The following is an 18,659-nucleotide window of genomic DNA, read 5'->3' as shown; positions in this document are numbered from 1 at the left end:
TTACAGAGCTCAAATGCGATTTTTAACCAAGATAAGTAGCTTTATAAGTCTGCTAGGAGCTTCAACCACGCCCTTGACGCGAACTGTATTTCTATTGGCTGATGCCATGTGATGTGTGAACCTCATGAATGTCGCGTGAGTAATGTTTGAAGAAACCGTAAACACATTGGGTGTGAGGAAATAGTGTCCAAAAGTCCATCATGGCGAAACAAAATGTTAATTTTGTTCTGGCTGATTTCTCAAATGTACTGACATTATCTACTGAGACTCACAATTTTTTTTGTCTCAAAACGAAACGTTTCATTGACATGAAACTTATTGAGATGAAATGTTTAGAGTTTTGAGAGAGACAATAATCACGGAAATTATCGTAGATGCTTTAATTTGTGGACATACCATCGTAAAATCCTTTACTTACTACTGGTTTTTTGTTTCCGGGTGTAAATTATTAAATAAATGAACAAATGTGTTATAGCTATGCCTATAGCTGTTTTCCTGCCATCTGACGGGAGGAAATTTGGGGTTCTCTCCGTTTCTTATAGGATTAGCATTCTAATTTCGTTGGAACAGCATTTTTTAAAGCAGAGGCCTCGCTTTGGTCAACTGTGTTCATGATAATTCTTCACGTCAGTTTCGTACTATGAAAAATAGTGAACAAGTGTCATGAAAATGAAAAAGTAACTCAGAGATGGGAATTTTTACATGAAAATATCCGTAACTTCTCTTATATTTACATCAGAGTTACTCGTATAATCACGTTCAAAAATTTTTAGGACAAATTTTGTGCCACCACGTCTGCTCCTCAAGGAAATTTAGTATCCTTTACTCCTTTCGTAGTTTTCTGCTGTGCTCCGCTAACATTCTGCTTGTGAGTGAATATATATGCACCTGAAGGGATAAATTATTTCATACTGCAAATTTATCATTCCACTTCTATTTATGCATGATCTAATGATTATTTTGTATGTATTTACTGCATACTTGAACCGGTTTTCACCCTTACTTTTTATAATACTTAATATTTGTGTAATTTTTTGTTACCGAGGTGGCCAAGTGGCCATCGATTTGAGCTGTGGTAGTGAAGGTCGAGGGATCAGGACTGTCTTTCATAATTTTTTCTGATTGTTCTCACGTTATCTTTCTAATTTACAGGTTTTTTTTATAATCATAATTTTGCTGTCATTGCTATTACGCTATTATTAATGATGATGTGGCTTTTTAAAATTAGGAAAAAAATTGTGGATAAAATCCTGGTGTTGGCGTTAACGCACAGTTTGAAGTCTGGCAAAAGGAGTCACACATTACTTTGTATTATTTGACATTTATCCTGTTTCGATTGTGATAGTTCAAACTATTTGCTAGTATTCACTAGGTACGCATTTGCCTCTGGTTTCTCTCTTTTGTTGTAAGATTTGCAAAGTCAACCGTGTTTATTATTTACTATTTATTCTATAGCTTCTATTTATAAACCTGGTGGCACCGCGAGTCAAATGTGCTTATTTCTGCTTATTGTGAGTAATACGATATCATATTATTTCCTGGAGTACAAATTTGAGGTTATCATGCATTTCTTTGTACTATTTGACTCATCACCAGGTTAGCATCAAAGACCCTTTCCATTGCAGTGGTTGGCTTTTAATGCACAAGATAGAAACAAAGAGTGAAAACCAGGGCAAATATGCAGTAAATGCACTGAAAATAATCATTAAAACCAACATAAATTGAAGCAGAATGATATATTTGCAATTAAAAAGTAAAATTTCCTGTTAAGGTCGTATATATTTAAGTACATACGAAATTTTTGCGATGTTTGGCCAAAGAAAACAAAAGGAGTAATGGAAAATGAATCCCTAAGAGAAGCAGAAGAGACTTACATTAAAATGGCCCTCACAAATTCTGTAACAGCCTATTTCTGAAGGAATATGCTGTATCTGTGCAGCTTCATACCATCGCCTTCATCGGTCTGGGTTGTTTGGCACCACAAAAAAGTACTTTTCTGGTGTTTAACGAGAGGTAGATTCACACCTCGACACACAGCAATATATGAAAGGTTTCCATCCACTCATTTAAAATTCTCTGTTTTCTCTACTATTTATTTATACTCTAATTAAGGTATTCGACTATGCACTCCTTATGCAAGCAATTCAGATGTGATGAGGTTCACACATCATCAACATGGTGTCACTCGAGAAATACGTTTTTGGCGCGGAATTCAAAATGAAACTTCAAACTGCTCTAGGGGTGAAATTATTCAGCGCTCAGTGGCAATATTTGGCGAGAGCCTTTCTTGCACCCATAGCTTTATAAATCAAACGTAATATTTGGTGGTTTAATCCCTCCTATTCCAATAAGAAACGTTCATACAAACTTCATTATTGCGAACCTCTGGTTTTTTGATCCCGTGAACTTCGTAATAACGAGAGTCTACTGTATTAAGGGGAACAATATAAATATTTTGAAAGTTGAACAATGTTAAAACATCCATTATGTACGTAAAAAAACTCTTATTTCATGGAATTTGATGCATTGGAAGAAATAAAATAATTTTATACGAGTAGCAATAGCTGTTTTCTCGGTGTATTTAACTAGATACTTTATAGTATGAAATAATTATCTTATTATGTTATTATGTGTAGGTGGTGGATATCTCAAGTTTCACACAAATTTGACTTCGTAATGTTGCTCCACAGAAAGATCCATAGCATAGACAGGGGAGGCAGGTCAGGACTATGTGGAGGAGTTACATGTCATCAAAGTAGGGCTCATGAAGACACTATTCCAAAAACTTCATTAACTCAAAGGCAACTGAATGTAAGGGAGTTTAGTATTTTATATTCTTCTTCACCTAGCATAGCTGCCTCACCATTTAGTAAAATGCCGCGTGAAAAAATTGGTTACAATACATGTGAAATGCACCGTGTTTTGCTCTAATACTTTGGAAATGAGTTTTTTTTGCTATTGTGGAGGGTGAAGCTAAGTCTGCATTTAGCCAAATAATTTAACCTAATTAAAAAATTATACCACCATAGGCTCAGTTTTTCAGCTGTGTATAATTTTACATTCTATTTTGTAAAATAGATCCTGGCAGTATATATTTGTAGCTTTCTTCCATACATCACTCTTTACCATATATACCTTGGGATAAGGATGTTGGAATGTGCTGCATCCACCAGCATCTATTATTCTAATGAAATAATCAGTGTCAGGATGGTGGACCCATGAATTTTTATTATCTTTCAATTTGTGCCATCTTCTCAAGAATAGCGATAAATTTGTATTGGGCAATCGAGATTTCCACTACCATGGAACTATAATTCTATACATTCATTGATCTATGATACTAGTGAACCTTCTCTTTTCATTTATAATTAAGATGTTCTTTCATTTAAAGACAATGAGGCTGCATATTCACTCATAGTAATGCTTCCTTTGCAAATGAATCAGCAGTTGTAATACACATAGGTCCCTAGGGACCATAAATTCTGAATTTTTGGCAATGGTGAAGATTATCTTGGTTTTGGGTAGCTATGAATTTTAGTAGTGAGATAGCATTAGTAAGTGAATAGCGTAGATGGTATGATGAATGCTGTTCTTTATCATATTTTCTTTAAATTAGTTAGATTATGTTAACAAAGGATAGGTACCTTTAAGTGACGTATGTATATGATTTGAGTCTCTTTCTGGCATTAATCAAACCCGATCGATGTGACATGGATTTAGCTACTGATCCTTATTTTGTTGATGTTAATTATTGTGTCAAATTTTTTCCATCCCTTAAAATTCCTGCCCAATTATACTTGCAGCAATAACGAGCTTCTTTTGTGACCTGACACCGCGACTTGGATGTTGGAATGCTGGGAGAAAATTACATTGTTTATTATTGAAGGGTGTCTTGAGAGCACCTATGGCCTTCTTTGATACAACCCCATTGGGGCGAATCCTTGCCAGGTTTTCTAAAGATCTGGATGTCATGGACTCCTCTTTGCCTTCTGTTATAACAGATATTGTGTATTGTGCATTTGAGGTAACTTATATGCTTTTCATATGCTATCCATCAAATATATAACAATTATTTTACCATTTTATGTAACAATTTCTATAAAATATATTACATAGTTATTTACTTATTACCTTAATACATTTACTAAAGCATTAGGGTAAGCAATGCTTATTTTGCTCGCAAGTATCTACTCCAAAGCCCTTGCTAAATTTATTTTATTTGATAAATTACATGACCTGTAGCAGCTAAATAGCACAAGACACTAACTGAAGTTCTTTCAGGAATGGTGTTGCCTTGCCTTAATTCCATTTTTTTATATTCTGCTATTATCACCACCTATTGGTTTAATGTCTTTTCATTGGCATTATTTCATAGTATTTAAGGAAACGTCAATATCCATTATTGTTTTATAAATTCTGTACATCAGAGTATTTTTTTCATTGATTCATTCATTGTAGTACATCCCCATCCGGAATCAAATTCATGTGTATTAAGCAGAAAATTTAACATGGATAAGTCACACAAGCTACCACTCTACCTAGTAGCGTAACTAAGAATATGCTTTGGTGGGGGATGAGAGGGCTTTGCGGGGATGAAGGGGGTTAGTGGGGGTTTCCCCCCAAGGAAATGGGGAGTTCAGGAAAATTTTTGAAAAATAACATGCCTGAAAATGAATTTAACATCATTTTGACCCTTAGAATTTAACTTTTAGCAGATGCAGTTATTATATGTCAAATCCAGACAAGATTTTAAAGTAATATTTTGTTTTCTCTGAGGCTTTGGGAGGGGATACATCCCCCCCATAGTTATGCCACTGACTCTGCCTGTTTGATAGATTTTTAGTATTTAAAATCCAGTCAGTTACTTTTTGAGGAGGTTTGACAGCGGCTACAGAATTCAAACCAAGTGCTTAATTCCAACTTTATGGGATATTAAAAAGATATCATGCTGAAATATATGAAATTCTTTGATCTTGGAATGCAAATTTGGGGTACATAGTTTGCGGATTAGCATGCTCTCGAGGTTAATAATTTTGACTGAAATGCGCTTTTAGTAATTATCGGCCATGAAATTCTTCTAAAAAGCTCTATTGTGGAACAAGAAAAGAAACTGTGAAATCATTCAAATTTCAGTTAAGTATTAATTTTCATGAATAATCTGCTCTCATATACTTTACGACCCTCGATTTCAATATATATTGACATTTAGTCCTGTTCCAACTATCCATCCCAATTGTAAGGAATAGGCCAACCATATGATCGGAAGAGGCAGACAAGGATTAATGATAGTTTTTTTGCAATTGCTAATTATGTTTCAGTGTCATGCTCTCTCTTTATGAAATCTAAGGGTTACTTCAAGATGGAGTGAAATTTGTCCATGTTGGAATAATTAGGTAAACATTTCTATAAAAATCACTTCATTTGACCTGTGTTTTAATGTTTTGTACTACATCACCATGATGATGACGCATGTATTAACATCGAAGCTTAGATCGAATTAGAAGTCATTTTTGTGGGAAATTGGACCTCATTGTTCCAAAACTTTTTCCATATCTTTCCATCTATACTTTCGCCCCCTATTCCATTGAAAAACTAGTTGTTTTTAGTTGAGGAAGGGTAGGAAAGACAGAGTTTGAGTATGTTTGGCGGGAATGGTTGGGGAAGTCGAAAGGTGAATAATCCTACATTAGGTTGATCAAATGCTGAATAGTGGTGGCTCTTATGCAATTATTTTTAGAAATAATTTGAATAATTTAGTCAAAATAAATATTCTCAGTATTTCTAATCTCCTTTCCCATTCTTCATAAGTTTCGTGAAGTGGAATTATTAGCTAGCTACCATCAGACTTAATTGTCATGCATTTGTTTGAAAAATAAAATGTTTTATAAAGTGTTGTTTCTAATCACAACTTCCTTTTGAACTAATACAGCATGGATTTGTTGTTCAATAATTTGGTCTATTTATATTTTATGATAATCACAATGCATAGGTTGTGCTTTTTTGACTTTTTAACTATTTGACTAAATTTTTTCATGATTAATATTGGTGAATCATAGAAGTAAAGAACTTCATAGTATAAGGTGTAATTGTATCTTATCATAAGTTTCATAATGGCAATGTTTAATTTTTTATCTGAAAATTTTTTTGCTATCGGAAATTCATATTTCCGTTTTGGAAAAAATTCCAGATCAACATTTGAAGATTTCCATTAAGAAATAAATGTTTTTTTGTAAAGGGAAGTATTAAAGGATAGCAATACAGATCAGGCTCAATTCAATGAAATTTTTGTGTGAATCTTAAGTGCAAAAGATGACATAATTGATGAATTTCAATTCGCTAAGTATCAGGTTTTTGGTGGCTTGAGTTTCAGTTAAAATTTTGTTTGCCATTCATGAATATTCTTGTAAATATTCTGGGAGCCAAACCTATACCTAAATTTATAACAATTTTTGAGGCTGAATTGAGAATTTAATCTTGTTTCCTCATTATTACTTTTCAAAAATCTAAAGTCCATTTGAAAGCTGGTAAGTAGCTATTATAAATCTAATTTTAAGTCAATATGTAGAGTCTTCTCTTATCGTTCAATAAAGAATATGTTTTTCACTTCCATTACATAATTTGTATTCGATAGTGTTCAATAAACAAACCGCTATGAGCTTAAGCTCAAACACTAAGTAGTCATAAATACACACACCAATTATTGCGTAATAATCTATGATTTTCAGTCATATGACCTCTATCTCTTCACTACCTGATGGAAATTATAACATATATGAAGAGTTATATGTTTTTACCACTATAGGAGATAAGTAGATGTACTTAATTGAAGGTTAATCCTAGGTCAAAGCCTATGCTAAAGTAGAATTTAAAACTTAAGGAGGAGCATCAAAGTGAAAATTACTGTGGCACTATTTCTCATATTCACAAGACTATTTATGTTTTATTCACCATATCAACCATGCACTCATACACTTTGTATTTTGCTGTGTAATAGCTTCTTTTTTGTCTATCTTAAAAGTTTTTCCAGTGAAGCATGGGGGAGGGTTTTTGCAAAATTCTGTAGAGTTTTCAGAATTGTCAGTATCACATGCATGATTCTACTCGCACTCCATTTATTTAGGTGTGCTGCATTCATGAATGGCTAATGGTTGGGAAAGAAGTGAAATTTTATGACATGTGCCTGTTCTGAATTCACATTCTTTTCTCTTCACTCATGTTTGCAAACCTGCATTGTCATCTTGAATGTTGAACGTTATTAACTTGTAAATGTTTTTACGATAAAAATTGTTCTAGTGAATTTGAATTTAGTGTAAATATTGTATTTGTGGCTATGTTTTGTGGAGCATTGCTGATAGATATATATATAACCACCGTATGCTGAGTATTGAATTTACTAATTAATGATTAACAAAGGTACTAATTGCATCCAACTGACGATAGACCACAATCAAGAATTCTCTTCTTAGTGTTTGCTGGTTAGAGACTTGGTAATCATGTAAAGAATCATAAGTTAGGCAAATTTTTCATTTGATAGATGTTTACTTGAAAGAGAAGGATGGAAATGGACCTTAACATTGATGGAGCCATTCATATCATTTTGGTTTTCTGTATTAGAAAGGTAATACGTAAGCATTGTTAGCGAAGGATTGGAGCCAGGGGAGTAATACATGAAAGTAATAATAATATGCACATTGTAATAGAGGTACATATTTTTTATTATTAAAGTTTTTATTAGATTATTTTCTAAGGCATTCCAATGGTGATACTGGGACACATCTTGACCAAGTACATGGATTATGTATTTGACCAAATTTTATTTCTGTGGAAGTTCATGATTTAGTACATATGTATGTGGGATATATTCTACTGCCTCATAGGAATTTTTAATCCATTTCAACTTTTATGTTCTTGGGGGCTCTATGAATTTTCTAAATCCCATAAGATTGCCGTTAAATATTCCTTAAAGATAATATCTAAAATATCGTTTGGAAGATTATGAAGGTTATTTCTGTCTGTTAATTTTAAAGTTCAACTTTAAAAAACAAACTTTCCTTAAATTTCTCCTTGATTAAGCTGTAACAGAGTACATATATATTTGTCTTGGTTATTCCCTAATCAATTAAATTCCTATATTTCAGGTTATGGCAACACTGTTTGTTATAAGCTACAGCACCCCAATGTTTTTAACTGTCGTGGGAGGAATAGGATTGATTTACTACTTTGTTCAGGTGATGTAGCATTTGCACTGCATGAGTTAGTTTCATTTAAGAGTTTGTAAAAATATATGAGAATATTCTTTATGACCAATGAAAATTTAGTTTACTCTTGACGCAACAGCTTGTAGTTATTTACAGGTCTGGAAGCAAATGGTGTTTCTAGAAATGTTTAGAAGATATATAATTTCCTTATAAAATTTGCTGGTTAATTTGAAAGTTTATTTTTTTGGCTTAAGTATTAATTTACAGTATTTTTTTTCAGAGATTCTACATTACTACTTCAAGACAGCTAAAAAGGCTAGAATCCATTTCAAGGTCACCTATATATTCTCATTTTGGAGAAAGTATTTCAGGTTAGTGTGTGCTGTGATTCTGCTTGAATTGTTTATGAGAATTTTCATGGTCGTGGCAAACAGCCGCTATCAATGAAAAGAATATATATTATTTTGCTTTTAATTCTTTTCTTTGGATGATTTTTGTTTCAGGAGCACAGTCTTTAAGAGCGTATGGGGTGCAAGACAGATTTATTCATGAAAATGAAACCAGAGTGGACAAAAATCAGATGTGTTACTATCCAAGTATTGTGGCCAATAGGTAAGTGCCTCAGGAACATACTATGTTAAATGATTATGATCAGCATTTATCAGATGAAACTAAATTACTTCTGATTTTTTATTCAATATTTTATGGAATTGTTTAATTTTTTATAAAATACAAAGATCCCTTGAATTAACCCATTTCTATGTATCTAGGCTCCAGGCTCCTATATTTAAAACCTATTTTCTCACTTTCAGGTGGTTGGCTGTTCGTTTAGAAATGGTGGGGAATTTAATCATGTTTTTTGCTTCACTTTTTGCTATTATTGGCAGGGACAGTTTAAGCTCTGGAGATGTTGGTTTGTCAATTAGCTATGCCTTACAGGTGAGTAGTCGATTTTGTGAAGGAGCTAAAATTAAATCAAAACTACAATTACTTGTCTTTAATGTTTTCACTCACACACTTCAGGTGTGGTTCATCTGTTTTCAAAATTTTAACTTTAAGTTTCTACATTAGTTCTGGCTATAATTGGCATCATTTGAAAGTCTTAGACAAATTGTTAGACTGTCTTCAATTTCATATTAGTGTAAAAAAAAATTATTTTTCCTTTCACTATTACATAGCATACATACATACAATACATTCATGTAGTATTAGTAGATGTAGTTTTCCCATTAAAGCCCATTGAAAAATAGAAAGTCTCAGCAAAAGCTAAAATATGAAATGCTTTTTAACATATTATGTAAAGCCTTTTGAGTTATCATGATTATGCTACACTTTATTCATTTCACAGGAAATGAATTGTAATGCTACTTACACTAACATTTTATGTTACTTTATATAGAAACATATTTATTTGCTTTTTAGTTTGTCAGTTGCCTTAATGCTCTATGCTGTGAAAAATGATACTATTGAAGTGATTATCAAATACAGGGTGCATTTCAATTTTGTTATCGTATTTGTTCTACCAGTTTATGTCAGTCTGCATCGTAAAGTTTGTTTTCAACCTTGTCTTTCTTCCATCCTGCATTGAATTTGGTTTGGTTGGGCCAGATCAATTTTTGTGCCAAACTTGTTAGATATATAAGGAGGAATACTGCATGTGTACAGACAGGATCAAAATTCACTCATATGAATCTGCATCTTTATAAGAGTAAATGGTATCCGTATATGTACCTGACTCATTTTAAAAACTTACTAATGGGTGTAGCATATAATCAATTTCATCTGGGTAGGTTTATGTGATAAAGAGATCTTGATTGTATTTTACGGTATTTGATAAAGTGTCCCCACTAGCATGGCTGTTTATAGCCTCTGAGTGCCAGGCATTCGAGCAGCTGTCATTATTGTAGTATTAAAAGATTATACATACATAATTCCTTTGAAGATGGACAGCCCCTAGTGGGAGGCAAGATGCATTGGCAAATGAGTATGGTGGGATGCATACATTACATGGGTTTGTAGGAATAAGGGATTGTGTCCCATCTGTATTTTGCATCCAGTTGCAGGTCCCAAAAGAGTTTACGTGACAGACTTGGATCTATAAACATTTTTTTAATGGTTAAAAACACCAATAGCCTTGCAACAAAGCATAAAATTTTAACAGCTTTATAAGACTACAGTGTCTAAAATTTCCTAACTTAAAACATAAATTAGAAAATTTATTGAAGAAAATCCGCTCCGGTGTACCCTATGTAGATTGATTAATGGAAATGTCTTTCTAACAAGCCAATTTAATGCTTATTTTTGTTGAATTATGTTTATTGAATTAATATATTTATTTTTTTATATGTAAAAAATTATTAACATAAGTACAGCAGCTTTTGATTTAGAAATCGAAACTAAACTCCTCATTTATTTTGGGGAGGTATGAAGTCTGCTGGGTCAGCTAGTAATGCATAATACATAATGTGTTACTAAAGAAGAATATTTGGAATATTAATCTATACTTAATACTTCACAGGTTACTGAAGGTCTAAATTGGTGTGTGCGGATGGCATCTGAAGTGGAAACAAACATTGTTGCTGTGGAAAGAATAAAAGAATATGGTGAAACCAACCCGGTATGAGCTTTAATGGATTGAATTTTATGTCTGATGATATTAGAGCAAAGTCTTCCACAGTGGTTGCTGGACATGTATCTTCATTTTCTGGTGTTGCAGCGTGTGGCATTACTCACAGCTGGTGATCGTTTTCTCCTCAGTCACAGGAGGCTTCTTTGATCTGAAGACTTATGGAATTAAAACTGGTGTTCATCACACATGTCTTTAATCAATAAAATACAAAACAGAATTAAGGGAGACATATGAAACGTACATTGATACATTAAACGTAAGAAGAGTGATTATGTCAATTCAGTGTACAATGCAACGAAGACACCTCCTCTAATGGAGGAGAAAAAAAACTTATCATCTGTGAACACCGACATTTGCTGCAGCACTGGAAAAATGTTTTTTCTCAAGTACTCGATAGTAATCTGTAGGTTTTGAAAAACCCAAAACAGTAAATACCACAGATTTCCATGAAATATCATGGGTTTTAGACTATTGCCTTTCAAAAATATTCTGTGCTCTCTCTCAGCATTTAGTTTTTAGTAAGACCTAAGTCCTCTTTATGAATGAGCATTTACAAATAAATTGGATTTAATCCACCCTTTCAATTCTCTCTCTGTGGTTTTTCAACATAATCGTTTGTTTATTAATTCTCCACGAGGAATATGTAGAGCTGAGGTTTCTAGACATTAATCCAAAACTTGTTCTGTGAGATAACTCAATTAATATGATCTGTAGTCTATTTTTGGATTTATTATTACCTCCCATAATGAAAATGAAAAAGCAGGAGCAATTTCCACAATTTTACATTTATTAATACTACCGGTTTCGCTTTTCAGCATCATCAGGTACAAAAATATCAAGTGCGCTACGCTTAAATAGGAAGGTAGGAGGGGGTGGTGGGCGGTAAGGCAGGGGAAGGGGATGGAGGGAGGGTGTACAGTCACGGGGCTTGGGAAAACTGAGGATGGGGTTAGAGAGGAGTATGACAAATACACTAATTGTCCTTAATGTCTTCCTCCAAGGTGATGGTGGGAAGGCCCCTGGTACTAGGGTGTCCCAAAAAAACCGAAAGTTATAAAGTTGAGGGGGCATTTCCATTTTCCTATGCGAATGCATGAAAAAACATCCCATAAAAAATTTCAGCTCAATAGGACAAAATTTGACCCTGCCGAAACGCATTCAAAGTTTGAATTTTTGAGTTTTCTAGATTTCATGCAATGTTGCCTATCTCTAAGGGTCTTGGGGGATTTAAAATTAGAAACCTCTGTAAGAAAATGCTCTATTATTATTATACTGTCACAATACGGATACAAATGCACTGTGAACAGCAAGCAATATGAAAAACTAGAGTTTTTGCCACTTTTTTCATGCATTTTCCTATGCCGCATAACAACTAGGAACAGATGTTGCCTCTGAGCCTCATCATTTGTCAATTTTTTCTTGACTAGAAAATATTTTATTAATTGAACTCCTCTCTCTGCAGTATCATTAACAATCTTAAGGTGTTGAACTATAGATAGGCCCTTCTGATAGTCTACGTCACTTTTCCATGTGCACGGATCTCGCAACAAAAATGTCGGCGAAATACCAATAATTTTGAAAAACCTCACAGAATTTTTCGAAGCGAAGTCAGCGAGAGTCAGCTCACTAATAGGTCGACTAGGCGGAAGAGTAACCCGAGGTGCGTCATCATCAGACCCCTCATTGCCTCTGATTGCTTCCGCAATGTCTCTTTTCTCGTCGTCAGAAACCACTTCATCGAAGAGGGCCATACAATTCAAGTTTTGAAAGTTTTAATCATAGATGGTTACAAAACTTGGCCAAAGCTGCTGCGTAGTGAGGGTCTTTCTTCCGACCAAGGACTTAAAGTAGCCCAAGATCCATTCTCGGAGCGCTCACTGCCACGGGACAGGTGTACCAATGTTCCATAAATGCAATTGCAATGAAGCAACACAATTTGAATAAATTGTCACTGTCATTTTTCGACAAACGCAAATGCTTGCCAAAAATCCACGTTTTAAAAGCGTAAAGCTCCTTATTCATCCACCGTGATTTGTCAGTTGGGCCTGGGGGGGGGGGGCGAACCACATACTTCTCTTTCTTGGGAACCACACCACCCAACCACACTATACACAACTCCAAAAGTTCTTTGTAGTCGTCTCGAGGATGGTGGTTCTAAAATGATATGGGGCATAATTTTAAATACTAATCCTGAGGATGGACTTTAAATCACCCTGAACATCCTGACATTTACCATTTACGAACCTGCAGCTGAAGAATACAAAATTTGATAATGTCATCTACATTTGAAATATCCTTCAAACAGCCTCTTGTCGTCTTCATTGCTTGGAAGTAATTTCCCACCCCAGTGCACTGCTAAAGGAACTTGAGGGTGAAAGTCTTGCTTGATAAGCCTTACTGTCTCAGTCCTTTTATTCACTCTCATTCTACGTAGATGAGATTTGGAAGATACTAAATTGATTTCATCCCCTTTAAAACCCAATGCAGATGCTGTCGCATTGGCGACAGCCTGGAATATCATAGACCCAGCGGCAGAGGACGTCTGAGGCCAATCTAGGGAAGCAGTCACAAGGCTGTCGGACATTTTACTTACTCTACGGTGCTTTCCGGACCTTGTCCGCATTTTAAATTCTGTTAAAGTAACAAAATGTTATTTCTCCCTTTCTTCCGCCATATTGGTCACCCTTCCCGCACCCGGAAAGAGTTACTTTCTTCCGAATCCGACGTGCTTGTCGTGCTCTCCGCAGACATCTGTCGAACGAGGTCCACTTTCTCATCCAATATTTCCTTTTCTTTCTCATGCCGTTTTTTTCCTTAAAAAAACCCTCTTCTTGAAGTCTCTTGCGGTTTTCTAAATGCTTACACCACTTTATATCAATACCCGCCATATATCCTTTTCAATCAGTTTTCATAGATATGTAAAATAACTTGTCCTCCTCCACAGTAATGTTTGAAAGGGCGTTTTTGCAGCCGATGTCAAACAGATGGTCGAGCACTTTGCTGAATTCCTCTCTTGCGGACACTGACTTCTCACTAGTTTTATTTTTGTCTTTCCTAAGGGCACGGTAGTTCTCGTAAGCTGTCAGGAGCTTCTTAATGGCTGCTCGAACCTCCTGCGTAGGAATATTAGACTTTCCCCACATAACAAGTAACTCTTTGATAGCAATCCTTGCTGCATCTGCCGCTGACATCGATTCTGGAGAACAGTGTAGGTTGTAAAAGATAACTTTGAGAGCTTCACGCAGCATTGGGAGTTTACCACTGCCGCGCAAATGTTTGGACTCATTACCCACCAACCACACACTTGTCGCACTTCGCATAACCGGCGTACCCTTCGACTTCACGCTCATTCTGGCCACCTCCGAAACAGCCTCGACCTCGAAACACACGACAATACCTCATGTTATCAGTTAGTGCACAACACTAAACTCCACGAGTGACTGATAGACTAAGCCGGGATACTTTTAACATAAACAGAGCGATGTTCTGAAAGCGCATAACTCGAATCTCAACGCGACACGGCGGGGCAATATGCACTCGACTGGCGCCTGGCGGCCGCAACGGCGAGCGGGACTTGTAAACACACCTAGTTGTGGCTATGAAGCTCATTTTGACTCAAGTGTTGCTGTCAACGACTATAGAGCTAGAGGAGATGGTTTGAACTTAAAATTCGTTGTTTTTTAACACTCGAGCCTCCTGCAGGGTAGGCAACATTGCATTTAATTTGGAAAACTCAAAAATTCAAATTTTGAATGCGTTTCGGCAGGGTCAAATATTGTCCGATTGGGCTGAAAATTTTTATGGGATGTTTTTTCATGCATTCGCATAGGAAAATAGAAATGCCCCCTCAACTTTCAAATTTTCGGTTTTTTTGGGACACCCTACCCTGGTACCCTCTCCGCTGGGTTCCAACGCTCTAGTCGCTCGGTCCGGTCACCTATCCCTGGATGCCTCATGGTTTTCCCAAGCCCCGTGACTGTACACCCTCCCTCCATCCCCTTCCCCCGCCTTACCGCCCACCACCCCCTCCTACCTTCCTATTTAAGCGTAGCGCACTTGATATTTTTGTACCTGATGATGCTGAAAAGCGAAACCGGTAGTATTAATAAATGTAAAATTGTGGAAATTGCTCCTGCTTTTTCATTTTCATTATGTCACGTTTCCACTCCATCTCGCCTGAAACCTCAGACTACCTCCCATAAAAATGAGTAAAATGGTTTGATACGTAATAAACCACTTGGACGATACCGTTTTCTGTGAGATTCAATTTTTTTTATGGTGTTCTTATTTCATATTCATTTCTTCTGCAAGTTTCTTGGAAAAAATCTGTGTCTGTATGCATTTGCCTAATTTGTGTGTGCTCTGACTGGAGAACTTATGTTTATGGGAAAGAAATATTGCATTATTTCCCATGCTAAGCACACAGAGGTCGTTCAAATTATTACATATTTTCTATTTCTTGCAGGAGGCTCCATGGGAACTCAAATCTCTTCTTCCAAGAGACTGGCCATCTAAGGGAAGGGTAGAATTTAGGAACTTTGAAGTTCGTTATAGAGATGGCCTTGATTTGGTCCTCAAAGGAATAGACTTTGATGTATCTGGAGGAGAAAAGGTATGATGTATTCAGTAATATTTACATATTTGATTTTGCCAAAGGGCATATAAGAAATGTTGATGCCCATTAGGGCAGATTGAAAAAAAATATTTTTTCTGAGGAAACTTGGCTGGTTGAAAAGTTGTCTAAGTGGCTCAAACCAATACCCAAAAAACTTTTAAGCCCAATTACACACCCTCATGTTGTATCCATTCATGAAGGTAGAGGGTAACAAGAAAAATTGCATGACTTATAGGTATTCCAGTAGATTTTTCCAAGTTGCAGATTAAGGGGTTGATTTTTTATATGATTTAAAAATATACATTCAACCTCCCACTCAGCCCCTTCTGATATTTATGGTCCAAACTCTTTCTTTCCTGAAAGGCACTGTAGGTGACCCTCCATTTTACCTCAACCAGTCCCTCCCTAGCTTTCTGGTGACCACATTCCATTGCCATGAGCTGTAAACCTTTCCTCCAATTATCTTTAATGAGCTGTGGTTGTCTCGATGGAAGGGATTTTATATTTACAGATTTCTTTTTCATATCTTGTATTGAATCAATCAGAAAGTTGTGAAAACAAATCAATATTTTTTTATTGATCAGGATAATTATAGAAAATATGTTAATAAGATAAGAAGTTCATATGTTAAATTATGAGCTTTTACAGCTACGATTCTTAGGATATTTTTTTTACATATGATTTTTTGGATGACCAATTCCTTGTTTGGGGAGGCATTGAGTGTTATGTTATGAAATCCTATTACAGATTTATCCTTTTGATTTGTGTACTTTATAGGTTGGAATCGTCGGTAGGACTGGTGCTGGCAAGTCCTCCCTTACCTTATCTTTATTTCGTATAATTGAGTCAGTGGGTGGAGCAATTCTCATTGATGGTATTGACATCGCAAAATTGGGACTGCATACTTTAAGGGGACGTCTTACAATTATACCACAGGTATGTTATCTTGTTTACTTATTCATAAATTTTTCGTTGTTTTATTTCTTGATCATTGTTACTTTTTTTGCTGAGTAGGCATGGTGTACTTGCCTTTTTACCACGTTTTTTTCTATTTTTATTCAGCTACCTATAACTCAGTTTACCAGCAGCTTAAGTCGTTAGGGATGTGATTGAGGATGTTTTTGATAATGATAAAGGGTTTTATGTTTGCAATTGGTTCTTTTCTTCTTAATAATTTGGCATGTATGAATTTAAATTGCATGTACAATTGACCAAAAAAGTATTCCCAAAAGTGGAGTGATGCCACTTCCCCTCCTAAAAGACGTTTGACTTTCTCTGTTGTTGTATGTTGCTTATTATGCTGTCTAGCCCACAAACACTAAGACCTTAATATAAGCACCATAATATTGGATTTTTGCCGAGATTTAACTCTGCATGACACATTTTGAATAGTGCCACTTGAAAGCAAACAAATGGGCTTGAAACTAAGCATATCCATCTTTCCACAATGTTTGGATGAGTGCAAAACGGCATCATTACTTACTCATGCAATAATTTTGAAAGTTCATAATAAATATGGAAAATGTGGAGCATTATGAAGGAATATATATTTGTTAGTACATATGTTACTCTGCTGCATCAACAAACTCTTCGTAAACCTGTCTGAACCCATCATTGACTGGTATTAAGCAAGCTGGATTGTGCATTTTGCAACAATAACAAAATGGTTCATCTAATTTGAGATTTGGTAAGTCTATGAAATCACTTTCTGTTGCCACCATATCCCATGTATAAAGTACTGCTATACAGTGCAACCTCGATATAACGACACCCCACGGTGCACTAATAAACACTCGCTATAGCGAATTGTCGCTTTACCGGAGGTGTAGCAAATAATAGCCAATATACCTGTTGCGAACAGATATACAGGAACAGGAATGGTGCGGCGACAGATAAACATCTATCCGATAAACGTAAGCATAAATCCAGACGAAAGGCGATGTTTTTCTTGCATCACTAAATTTCCTTACTCAAACAACGACTAACTATTCAAACAATTTATAAGCGCTGCACTGAATAAAAATCATGGAAAGCATTGTTTCGTCAATCATTATGCCAATTCACAACCGACGAAGCCATTTTTCTATGCACTTAATTAGTTCATTTACGTGATCATTCTATTACTTTGGTATTTTCCACTGAAAATTCAAAAATTAACTGATGAAACAGTATCGCGGTTATTTAATGCCTCAAATGTTTCCATTGGTGTATGTTTATTGTTTCTGTACGTTAAGCGGCAGTGAAGTGAAATAATGCATTACATTTGTTTCTACAGGCGAAAACGGTGGAAGGTTGTATAACGCTGCCGCCTTGGAAGACTTTTTTCTATCAGATAATGTAATATCTTCATCATCTACGGTAAAAAGTTTGCTAAGCTTGAAAAATGATGTGATTAAAATTGCCGTTGTTGAAAAAAAGTTTCTTTTTGAGTGTTACGCTTGCGACGTATTTTAAATAACACACCGAGTTTACCACGGCACTGCAAACGAGAGTTAGTTGTTCTGTGAGTTCTTCCAGCGGCCACCAGGGGATGCTCGGCTACCCACGTGACAAAAGAGAGCGCCAGTACGACTCCGACCACTGACGCGAATAGTTCACCCTTGTAAATCCGCAACGGAGAATAAATACGTCCATCCGGACAATTCACGCTGAGTATCATTGCTTCGTACATCCTACATCATCGCTAAGGCGCACTACCTACCTTTAGAGGCATCATTGCAAGAAATACCTCATACTGCAAGGGTTTTTTCGGGGAGTTGTATGTAAAAAAAGTTCTGTTTCGTCTATGTTATATGACGCGGGGAATACTTATGATCGGAGTCCTTTCTTCCTCGACTTCGGGTTTACACCGCAGGCATCACCAGCAATTATGAGGGGAGATAACGCTTTGGTGCTTCGCATTAGTATAATCAACCTTCCGCGCTCTTAAAATTCTCGATTTGCAATCTATCCTTGAAATAATCCGCTTTAGGCTTGGGCGTAGCCTCTTTCTCAGAAGTTCCCGCAGATTTGAATGGGCAAAACCACCCGAACAAATCTCCTTATAACTCTTCATCGTCTGCATTCCTTGGGCGCTTTTTTTTTTTTTTTTTTTTAATTTTCAGAGCGAATAGGAAGATCAATTAATTTCGACACTCTCATATTACTCCTTTATTTTTATTTTCTCGCTTAGACGTGTTTGGTGTTTTTTTGGCCATGGTGACTGCCTGCCATCAAA

General features: G+C 35.7%; 1 protein-coding gene across 2 annotated transcripts in view; it reads left to right on the top strand.

Moving 5' to 3' along the window:
• Nucleotides 1-18,659, top strand: part of LOC124157666 (multidrug resistance-associated protein 1-like) — a 62,239-nt gene that overhangs the window by 29,149 nt on the left and 14,431 nt on the right. For both annotated transcript variants that reach the window (XM_046532597.1, XM_046532596.1), the window contains 8 exons: nt 3,804-4,024; nt 8,139-8,228; nt 8,479-8,569; nt 8,702-8,810; nt 9,011-9,137; nt 10,717-10,815; nt 15,293-15,439; nt 16,220-16,378. In XM_046532597.1, coding sequence (XP_046388553.1) covers nt 3,804-4,024; nt 8,139-8,228; nt 8,479-8,569; nt 8,702-8,810; nt 9,011-9,137; nt 10,717-10,815; nt 15,293-15,439; nt 16,220-16,378 — 1,043 coding nt within the window. The remainder of the gene's footprint in view (nt 1-3,803; nt 4,025-8,138; nt 8,229-8,478; nt 8,570-8,701; nt 8,811-9,010; nt 9,138-10,716; nt 10,816-15,292; nt 15,440-16,219; nt 16,379-18,659) is intronic.

This window comes from Ischnura elegans, chromosome 4 (assembly GCF_921293095.1).
Source record: "Ischnura elegans chromosome 4, ioIscEleg1.1, whole genome shotgun sequence".
Taxonomy (NCBI): domain Eukaryota; kingdom Metazoa; phylum Arthropoda; class Insecta; order Odonata; family Coenagrionidae; genus Ischnura; species Ischnura elegans.
This window is presented reverse-complemented; position numbering and strand designations above follow the sequence as displayed.